We start from the raw sequence: 11,515 nt of genomic DNA on the forward strand, positions 1-11,515 counted from the left end.
ATCACCACTTAAACTTCAAATTGTACATGTTAAAATTTGACACCAGATGGAACCCAACATTGACAGTGACACCAAAACTCTCGTGCATGACACGTGATGCTAAAGGCGGAGTGGTGAGCCCAAATCCTGAAGGAAGGTAAGCGCATTGGGCCACAAGCGCAATGGGAGACCTCAAATCTAATAGTGTAGGGAATGTTACATTTACAAATTCTGAATTTGGAGTAAAACTCATATTTGTTTCAAATTTGAACACCAACACAGCAGCATGGATTCCTCATTTCAAAATCAATGAAAGTTAATACATTACATAACTCGTCGTTCATACACGAATACGAATGCTCCCCGGCTACAAAAGCCTTTACCTTGTTTCTCACTTGTATCCAACTACAACCGGGCATTTTCTTCACCCCTTGATCAACCATCATCATCCTAACCATTTCTGCTTCCTTCCATTGCCCGCTCGCACAATACAAATTTGACAGTGACACATAACTCGCCTCTTTATGCGGCTCTAGTATCTTCAGACTTTCGCCCAAACTTCTTCCAAATCCTATGTCCCCCTGTGCAGAACATGCCCCCAGCAGAGCTTCACATGAGCTGGTCTCACCACCACCTACTTCCGAGTACTTATCTACCAGTTCTTTTGCTTCTGCTAAGTAACCACCTCTGCCAAGCATATCCACCATGCATGTCAAATGATCCATTTCGGGGGAAAGGCCATAAACTGATCTCATTGTTTCAAAAAGCACACGACTTTCCTCTATAAGCCCAGCATGGCTGCAACTCATCAGCAGGCCAATGAAGGTCACATTATCCGGTTTTACTCCATTTTCCACCATCTCTTCAAAAACCTGTACAGCTTGGATAGCTTGCCCATGCAATCCAAATGCAAATAACATAGCATTCCAAGATACTAGATCCTTGTCAGGAATATTACAGAATATACGGACTGACCCTTCTAAATCCCCACATTTAGCATACATGTTAACTAAGCCATTCCCAATAAAGATATAAGCATGGAAGCCGTATCGAAGTATGCAACCATGTACCATCTTACCATGTCCAAGTACTGCCAAGCTTGAACATGCATGAAGGACAGCTCCAAATGTGAAGTCATCTGGTTGCACTCCACTTCTCACCATATCCACAAAGAAGCTACCAGCTTCTTCTCCAGGTCCATTTTTTGCAAATCCAGCGATCATAGATGTCCAGGAAACAATATTCTTTTCAGGGGCCCGCTGAAATACAAGAAGTGCTTCGTGAGTATTCCCCACTTTCATGTAGGTATCAATCATGGCATTCCAGGACACTTGTGTTAGAGTTCCAATGGATTCAAAAATCCTTATTGCATTTTCATGGCAGCCTACTTCAGCATAAAAACTTAAAACCGAGTTCTTGACCTCTGCAGCTGAGCTCCAACCACTTTTAATGACAAGAGCATGTACCATGCAACCACACCAAAATTCTAATGCTTCAGCACAAGCATTCATGAGAGCACTGAAAGTCCATTGATCTGGCTGACACATACTCTCTGTCATCTCTTTCAACAAAGCCAAACAAGACTCCACTTCTCCATTTCGTGCATAACCAGCAATCATAATATTCCAAGCTATCTCAACCCTTTTTGGCATCATAGAAAACACTTCATGGGCAACGTCGAACTGAGCAGAGTTTGTCTGTGCAAATAAAAACGAACACCAAGACACCTCATTCCTACGTTTCATTTCTTCAAAAACTTTCCTAGCGCTCAAGGGATTCAAACACTTCCCATACATATCAATAAGCGCATTATTAACCGGCAAGTAAGACTGGTAACCCAAAACAGTAACTAGCGCATGAATTTGGGTTCCACACTGAAGCTCGTATGCACCGGCACACGCACTTAAAGTTGCAGTGAGGGTAAAGTGATCTGGCCTAGTGTCAGAGATTCTCATGCACTGGAAAAGTGAGAGAGATTCATTATGAAAGTCCAGTTGCATATAGCTAGTAAGCATTGCATTCCAAGCAATAGAGTCTCTGAAAGGCATTTCGTTGAAAATTTTGCGAGCACATGTTATTTGACCAGATCTTGCAAGGGCTACTATCTTTGACGTTGTATGAAACAAATTTTGAGTGCATATCATTCTACTTTAGGAGTTCTAAGACAAGCTCATTAATCTACAAAACCGTTTTGTGTAGGAAAATGCTGCCAGTAGCAAACAAAAAGTGTGAGATACATAAGATAAAGATTGATTACAGAAAGACTACCACAATAAAGCAATAAATCTGAGAAGTTGAATGCAGGCCGTAGGGAATAGAGCAAATATTCATGGCACAGCACAAGCTTAGGTAATAAAGAAAGATACCCCTGTACAGATTCATAATATAAGATTCAAATCCTAAATGCAGGAATCACTCTATTTTCTCCTCATTCACATTTGTACTTGTAGGTTTACAACCATCCTCGTAAAACTTTCATTTTATTAAGAGAAAAAGAAACACCATATTCTACAACAAGGCTTTCCCCAAAATATGAAGTAATAATTAAAACATATAAGTCCATTTTATCTGAACCCTGTATAAGTGCATTAGTTTTTCATTCACAATTAGTTATGACAGAATGTATCTTGAAATAAACTTCTCAACAAAGTTGTCACGCAGCCTAAACACAAGAACATTCTCTATCCCGTATTAAAATATATCAGATTTAAACACTCTGGGACTCTGGATTAGGCCCTTTTTTGTCGAAGTGAGGTTGAGAATTTAAGGAAAAATACGAGTCCAATAACAGAGAGAGTGTTAAGTACCCAAAACATGCCATGTATTGTAATCTTAGTGCTGTCTACATCAAGTCTTAAGACTCGAAAGAATCACTATGAAGTAGTGCAGCGTGGTTGTTATACAGGCAAACGGAAAAAAAAGTCAATATTGTTGTGGGTATTTGGAGACAAATTTGGAAATTCCAACTCTCACACAGGAAGGGTAAATGGTTAACATGCATTTCCTTGTTAGGTTGTTTAGATTGCATGACTTTTTTAACATATTTCTTCAAAGGGTGACTGTTTAAGGTGACTAGCATGAGTTTTTGCTCTAAATTTTGAGCTGACATACAGGGGAAAAAATTAGCAAGAAAATCGATCACAACCAGATATGTTTGACAGACGAGTAAGTGATTCGTGAGTTGTGATAGCCAAGACTCAAGACTGGCAAGAGTACATTAGAGTTTACTCAGAATGTACATGAGGCATATACTAATCATGTAGACAACAATCGTGCTGGCATAAGATTTGGGGAAGAACCAAGTCGATTAGTAAGTCCAAGTCTAGTCGGTTGCATCCTGACTAGTGGAGATTTGAGTTTTACACGTTAAAATCATTGGCTTGTACATTACTGACTTGTGGAGCTTTGATTAAACAATTAAATTGAAAATATAGTAAATATACAGCAACCTGGGTTTGTTAAGACAATCCAGTTACATTTGTAATCTTTCCAACTATAATCAGTGTATGTTTGAACATATATGTGGGTTGAGCAATTTGTTCGTTACGGCTGAACAAAACGTAAACGTGAAGACTGAAGATGAAGAATAGATCCAAAAACTGGACTGGGGCTGGGGAAGCAACTAGGTTTGGGACCTGAGTCATCCATGGGGGGAAATATAAAACGTAAACCCTAAACCCTAAACCCCGGGTCAGAAGACTCAGAACCTAATCTCACTTGGCTAACTGCATTCTTGTGTTAACAATGAAAGAATAATAAACCTTTCAATACTGATAACGACAACAGGTTGGATGACGGAACAAATTACTAACTTTATTCCTTAAATTTTTCAGTCAAAAACAATGTACGAACATCCACAACTACTCAAAACTAACTAGTCATAGCTAAACCAATTACCAACAGAAAAAGCTGAAAGACATCTTGCAGAAATTAAAGCATGATTAACCATTAAAATTAATTTCCGAAAAGATGTAAAACAAACATGATAATCCAATAAATTGAAGGAAATGAGGATGATCACCTGGAAAGCTAGCTTGAAGGAGACAGATGGTGCTCACACTTATCAGGAAAAGATATAATATGTGATAGTTACCCAATTCGCTCAAACCCGCTTCGAATTCCGGCACCGCTGTGCTTGCGTCCTCATCGCTGCCTAAGCTCCGTTTGTGGAGGCTGGGGGTGGTGGATACAGAAACGGAGAGAGAAATGAGTTAATTACACTACATCTTTATCATATTTTCACAAGACCCCTTCATATTTGTAAACATTTACTACAACAACAACAACAACAACAAAGCCTTTTCCCACTAAGTGGGGTCGGCTATATGAATCCTAGAACGCCATTGCGCTCGGTTTTGTGTCATGTCCTCCGTTAGATCCAAGTACTCTAAGCCTTTTCTTAGAGTCTCTTCCAAAGTTTTCCTAGGTCTTCCTCTACCCCTTCGGCCCTGAACCTCTGTCCCGTAGTCACATCTTCGAACCGGAGCGTCAGTCGGCCTTCTTTGCACATGTCCAAATCACCGGAACTGATTTTCTCTCATCTTTCCTTCAATTTCGGCTACTCCTACTTTACCTCGGATATCCTCATTCTCAATCTTATCCTTTCTCGTGTGCCCACACATCCCACGAAGCATCCTCATCTCTGCTACACCCATTTTGTGTACGTGTTGATGTTTCACCGCCTAACATTCTGTGCCATACAACATCGCTGGCCTTATTGCCGTCTTATAAAATTTTCTCTTGAGCTTCAGTGGCCTACGACGGTCACACAACATGCTGGATGCACTCTTACACTTCATCCATCCAGCTCGTATTCTATGGTTGAGATCTCCATCTAATTCTCCGTTCTCTTGTAAGATAGATCCTAGGTAGCGAAAACGGTCGCTTTTTGTGATCTTTACTAAATTGCTCCGGTCATTAGTGTGGATAAGTATATAAATGGATAGAGATAGGAAAGCAAACACAAGATGTACGTGGTTCACCCAGATTGGCTACGTCCACGGAATAGAAGAGTTCTCATTAATTGTGAAGGGTTTACACAAGTACATAGGTTCAAGCTCTCCTTTAGTGAGTACAAGTGAATGATTTAGTACAAATGACATTAGAGTACAAATGACATTAGGAAATATTGTGGGAGAATGATCTCGTAATCACGAAACTTCTAAGTATCGGAGTGTGGTATCATCTTGACTTGCCTTATCTGTCTCATAGGTAGATGTGGCAGCTTCTCTGGAAGTACTCTTCCTCTATCCAGGGGTGGTATCTTTAACTGGTGGAGATGCACAAGGTAATGTATCAATTTCACTTGAAGCTTACTTGTAGTTTCAGGCTTGGTCAAGCGCGATACAAACCATGTAGTAGGAGTCTCCTAAGTCGCCGAGCTAGGGGATTTGCTGAAAGAGGTGACAAACAAGGTAAGCAATCAGAGCTCCGGCTGATTGTTCACCTTCTCCCCATCTTGCAGCAGCATGAAGGATAAAAAGAAGAAAAATGAGAAGAGATGATATGGGATACTTTTGCTTTTGAAGAAGTAACTTTCCACAGGCTTATTCTTGAACTGAGCTGGAGGGTTTTCTGGTTTCCTCCAGAGTATAAGGCCGACTGAAGAATTTGAGGGTCAAAACAAGTCCATCAAATCTAGAGTACGTTCGACCCTGCTGATATGGGATACTTTTGCTTTTGACAGAGTAATGGATGGATCGGCACGTGTGCTGTTACGCTTGTCTCCACATGCTTCCTTGTATCCTTCGCACTTGCCCTATCTGTTCCTCAAGCAGATGCGGTATCTTCCCTGGCAACATAAGATGTTGAAGATGAGTACTCGAGAGCAATGCCAGGTAAGTAATCAGGTAAGGGGTTCCAGGCTGTCAGTTCCTGGCTGGGAGCTTGATTTCAAGTGCTGACTGATTGCTCTCTTTCTCCTTGTCTTGCAGGTAAAAACAAGGCCAAAGGAAAAGACAGGGAAAAAGCATGATATGGGATACTCTTGCTTTTAACCCTGATGATATGAGATATTCTTGCTCTAGTATAGCTTGTTTGCAAAGGTATTATCGGAGGGAAAGAAAGCTGAATATTTCGAAAGGCTTCGTTGGGAGTGCCCTCTCAGATATGAGGAAGGGTTGAGCATTTTTGCAGGTCTGCCTGTCCGTTGGGGATGAAGGTCGACATATATAGGAGTCTCCCTAACAACAAGTAGTAATGCTATTCCTTTACCCTACTTGGTCATAGCACGGTAGTGGGAGCTGCCAGCTTCACATGTTTTAACTCTGTCAGAGCACTTTGAAAAAGTGGTATGTGGTATCTGGCTCTCGAGATTCGGAGAACGATGCTTCTTCGATTTTTGAGAAAGCAATCATGGTGGGGGTCTGGCTCTCGAGATTCGGAGAACGATGCTTCTTCGATTTTTGAGAAAGCAATCATGGTGGGGGTCTGGCTCTCGAGATTCGGGGAGCAGTGTCTCTTCGATTTTTGAGAAAGTAATCATGTTGGGAGTCTGGCTCTCGAGATTCGGAAGGCGGTGCCTCTTTGATTTTGGAGTAAGCAATCTTGTTGGGAGTGTTTTCTCGGATGTGAGTAAAGGTTGGGCATGTTTGCTAGTCTACCTTGCCACGAAGCACGGAGGTTGACACACAGGGACTTTCCAATTATCCAGCAGTGGTACTGTTCCTTTACCCTTGTAAAGCAATCTTGTTGGGAGTGGTTTCTCGAATGTGAGTAAAGGTTGGGCATGTTTGCTAGTCTACCTTGCCACGAAGCACAAAGGTTGACACACAGGGACTTTCCAATTATCCAGCAATGGTACTATTCCTTTACCCTCTCTTCGATTTTTGAGAAAGTAGTCATGTTGGGAGTCTGGCTCTCGAGATTCGGAGGACGGTGCCTCTTCGATTTTGGAGCAAGCAATCTTATTGGGAGTGTTTTCTCGAATGTGAGTAAAGGTTGGGCATGTTTGCTAGTCTACCTTGCCACGAGGCACAGAGGTTGACACACAGGGACTTTCCAATTATCCAACAGTGGTACTGTTCCTTTACCCTTGTGGGTAATAATATGGTAGCTAGACCTTCAAAATTTATGGGTCTAAACTTTGTTAGTGCTGTTTCTTTGCTATTCTTTTACCCTTCTTGGTCAGAGCGATGTAGTGGGAGCTGCAAGCTTCACGTGCTCAACTTTGGCAAAGTTATTTGTGGTACCCATGAGCTATTGCTGCATGTGGGAAGTGGGTGATTGGACAGTAAGATTCATGTGTTTTCTACTTCCCCAGAAGTCTTCGACAGAATACCCATAATTTCCGCAAAGCTGAGTGTGCGTGTGACAGGTGCTGACAAGGCTGGAAAAGTAGGTGCCTCTTCGATTTCTGAGATCGGCCCTCGTGGTCTCTAAGCAGCCCAGCTTTTGAGGAAGCGAGCGCCTCTTCGATTTCTGAGATCGGCTTTCGTGGTCTTTGAGCAGCCCAACTTTTGAGAAAGCAAATACCTCTTCGATTTATGAGATCAACCCTCGTGGTCTCTAAGCAGCCCAGCTTTTGAGAAAGCAAACGCCTCTTCGATTTCTGAGCAGGCGCCTCTTCGATGTCTGAAGCTCCGTCGAGTGCAGCTTTTTATAGGGGCTGGCATTAAGTTCCAAAGCACACTTGAATCTCCACCAGTAGAAGCTCCATTCTTGCACTTCTAAGATCTTGATTTGTCCGACCTCTTCTCTCTTCAATACCTTTGAAAATGTCTGGCCCCTCCGACCGTCGTTTTGACTTGAACCTTGTTGAAGAGGCAGCCCCGCCTTCTCCAGACAACATATGGCGCCCATCCTTCGTCTCCCCTACTGGTCCTCTTACCGTTGGGGATTCCGTGATGAAGAATGATATGACCGCTGCGGTGGTGGCCAGGAACCTTCTCACTCCCAAAGATAACAGATTACTTTCCAAACGGTCTGATGAGTTAGCTGTTAAGGATTCACTGGCTCTCAGTGTTCAGTGTGCAGGTTCTGTGTCTAATATGGCCCAACGCCTATTTGCTCGAACCCGCCAAGTTGAATCATTGGCGGCCGAAGTAATGAGTCTCAAACAGGAGATTAGAGGGCTCAAGCATGAGAATAAACAGTTGCACCGGCTCGCACATGACTATGCTACAAACATGAAGAGGAAGCTTGACCAGATGAAGGAAACTGATGGTCAGGTTTTACTTGATCATCAGAGATTTGTGGGTTTGTTCCAAAGGCATTTATTGTCTTCGTCTGCTGGGGCTGTACCGCGTAATGAAGCTCCAAATGATCAACCTCTGATGCCTCCTCCTTCTAGGGTTCTGTCCAGTACTGAGGCTCCGAATGATCCCCCTCCGATGCCTTCTCTTTCTGGGGCTCTACCGACTGCTGAGACTTCTCCTAAGCAACCTTTGTGAAGGCTCCATCTTGTTTGTTTATTTTGACTCATGTATATGTACATATTTGTAGCTTATCGGGGATATCAATAAATAAGTTTTCCTTCATTTCAACGTATTGTGTTAAATACACCAAAGCCTTCTTCGCTAAGTTCTTTGAATTTTCTTTTGTTGAAGCTTGTATGTTGAAGCTTTCTGAGTGGAGCATGTAGGTTGGGGTAGTGTTCCCTTAATTTTTCGAGTGAGGAAAACTTCTCGGTTGGAGACTTGGAAAATCCAAGTCACTGAGTGGGATCGGCTATATGAATCTTAGAACGCCATTGTGCTCGGTCCTGTGTCATGTCCTTCGTTAGATCCAAGTACTCTAAGTCTTTTCTTATAGTCTCTTCCAAAGTTTTCCTAGGTCTTCCTCTACCCCTTCGGCCCTGAACCTCTGTCCCATAGTCGCATCTTCTAATCGGAGCGTCAGTAGGCCTTCTTTGCACATGTCCAAACCACCGTAACCGATTTTCTCTCATCTTTCCTTCAATTTCGGCTACTCCTACTTTACCCCGGATATCCTCATTCCTAATCTTATCCTTTCTCGTGTGCCCACACATCCAACGAAGCATCCTCATCTCCGCTACACCCATTTTGTGTACGTGTTGATGCTTCACCGCCCAACATTCTGTGCCATACAGCATCGCCGGCCTTATTGCCGTCCTATAAAATTTTCCCTTGAGCTTCAGTGGCATACGGCGGTCACACAACACGCCAGATGCACTCTTGCACTTCATCCATCCAGCTTGTATTCTATGGTTGAGATCTCCATCTAGTTCTCCGTTCTTTTGCAAGATAGATCCTAGGTAACGAAAACGGTCGCTCTTTGGTATTTCTTGATCTCCGATCCTCACCCCTAACTCGTTTTGGCCTCCATCTGCACTGAACTTGCACTCCATATATTCTGTCTTTGATCGGCTTAGGCGAAGACCTTTAGATTCCAACACTTCTCTCCAAAGGTTAAGCTTTGCATTTACCCCTTCCTGAGTTTCATCTATCAACACTATATCGTCTGCGAAAAGCATACACCAAGGAATATCATCTTGAATATGTCCTGTTAACTCATCCATTACCAACGCAAAAAGGTAAGGACTTAAGGATGAGCCTTGATGTAATCCTACAGTTATGGGAAAGCTTTCGGTTTGTCCTTCATGAGTTCTTACGGCAGTCTTTGCTCCTTCATACATATCCTTTATAGCTTGGATATATGCTACTCGTACTCCTTTCTTCTCTAAGATCCTCCAAAGAATGTCTCTTGGGACCCTATCATACGCTTTTTCCAAATCTATAAAGACCATGTGTAAATCCTTTTTCCCATCTCTATATCTTTCCATCAATCTTCGTAAGAGATAGATTGCCTCCATGGTTGAGCGCCCTGGCATGAACCCGAATTGGTTGTCCGAAACCCGTGTCTCTTGCCTCAATCTATGCTCAATGACTCTCTCCCAGAGCTTCATTGTATGACTCATTAACTTAATACCCCTATAGTTCATGCAATTTTGTACGTCGCCCTTATTCTTGTAGATAGGCACCAAAGTGCTCGTTCGCCACTCATTTGGCATCTTCTTCGTTTTCAAAATCCTATTGAAAAGGTCAGTGAGCCATGTTATACCTGTCTCTCCCAAAACTTTCCACACTTCGATTGGTATATCGTCTGGGCCTATTGCTTTTCTATGCTTCATCTTCTTCAAAGCTACAACCACTTCTTCCTTCCGGATTCGACAATAAAAAGAGTAGTTTCTACACTCTTCTGAGTTACTCAACTCCCCTAAAGAAGCACTCCTTTCATGTCCTTCATTGAAAATATTATGAAAATAACCTCTCCATCTGTCTTTAACCGCGTTCTCTGTAGCAAGAACCTTTCCATCCTCATCCTTGATGCACCTCACTTGGTTTAGGTCCCTTGTCTTCTTTTCCCTTGCTCTAGCTAGTTTATAGATATCCAACTCTCCTTCTTTGGTATCTAGTCGTTTATACATATCGTCGTAAACCGCTAACTTAGCTTCTCTCCTTGTCTTCTTTTACTAACACCCATAAAATTTTATTTCACTTGCACATAAAAATTGGTTTTAAAAACAAATTTACCCATGAAATTAGTTACATAAGAAAAATGTAGACTTATATAAAGAAATAGAAAAATCAAAACACCAAAACACCCTGCCCGTTGGGCAAGGGCAATACAATGGCAGTTACTATTCACTACAAAAACTAATTGTTTTTTATAGGAGTGCATTTGTACAATTTTGTTCTCTTATTTATTTGCACTTACTTAGTTAATTTTCATTTGTTATAGTGTTTTATGTTATTGTCATTTTATTATAGGTCCATTTGATAAAGCTAACAATTGGAAGTTAAATACAGCAAATAGCAGCAATTTTGGACTTGGATTGGATAGCATGTGTGAACTACACAAGGGCTAGACGTTTTTGGAGTTTAAATGGTGTTAAACATGTGCCAAAATCTGGAGGATTTGAAGTTGAGAAAGACAAGGAATTGCATGAGGAGGAAGAGTTCTAGTTGGAGTGAAATACTAACTAGAAATAAAGTTAAAAGAATAAAGTCGTGATGAATGAAGAAAAGTGGTTGGAGAATTAAAAATTTACGGATTAATAGATTATTTGTTTTTGTCATATCCTAAAAGTGAATGTTTTGAATTTTTCATACTGTTCATATTAATGCAACTTTTGTTTGTGTGTCAGCTTTAAACTGTGATAAATGGACTCTATTAAAACGATGAGGTTTACAAGATTTGTTGGTAAACAACAATCTCAATAAGAATTTGGCTGAATTCCAAAGTTTACTATACCAAAATGAAATTTTAATATTTTAGGATCTTACATTTTTTTTTTTTTTTTTTTGTGTTTACTTTCTTTCCCATTTGCATTCCTACGGTTTTGTAGAGTTAAGTTACATTATAAATAGTTCATCTGGACCTTAAGTTTGTAATCAATTTAACTTTTAGATTTTTTTTTTTATTTCCTCACAGATTCCGAATTGCTAATGAACTTCAGCTTATTTGCTAGTAGATTCTAGTGTGGGAATTTTGTTTGATTTTCTTTGTCATGTATCCGCTGCGTCACACAGCTCTAGACAAAATTACATAACCAACAAACTAAAGTAACAAGATG

At 41.2% G+C, this 11,515-nt stretch overlaps 1 protein-coding gene across 2 annotated transcripts; it reads right to left on the reverse strand.

The window, feature by feature from the left end:
- Positions 1–215: 215 nt before the first annotated feature.
- LOC103426413 (pentatricopeptide repeat-containing protein At2g36980, mitochondrial) lies at positions 216–4,212 on the reverse strand. Of its 2 annotated transcripts, none has more exons than XM_008364501.4 (2): positions 4,001–4,212; positions 216–2,185 (listed from the first exon to the last, which is right to left on the reverse strand). In XM_008364501.4, the coding sequence occupies exon 2, from the start codon at positions 2,121–2,123 to the stop codon at positions 240–242; it is 1,884 nt and encodes a 627-aa protein (XP_008362723.4). In that variant the 5' UTR covers positions 2,124–2,185; positions 4,001–4,212; the 3' UTR covers positions 216–239. The 2 variants fall into 2 exon arrangements, with proteins under 2 accessions (XP_008362723.4, XP_028950518.2); XM_029094685.2 differs by having other exon boundaries at positions 216–1,937; positions 4,001–4,151.
- Positions 4,213–11,515: the final 7,303 nt, after the last annotated feature.

The sequence above is a fragment of the Malus domestica genome, chromosome 15 (genome assembly GCF_042453785.1).
Source record: "Malus domestica chromosome 15, GDT2T_hap1".
Taxonomy (NCBI): domain Eukaryota; kingdom Viridiplantae; phylum Streptophyta; class Magnoliopsida; order Rosales; family Rosaceae; genus Malus; species Malus domestica.

Coding starts and splice junctions, on each gene's coding strand:
- LOC103426413 (XM_008364501.4), bottom strand. CDS start 2,123: ATGATATGCACTCAAAATTTGTTTCATACAACGTCAAAGATAGTAGCC.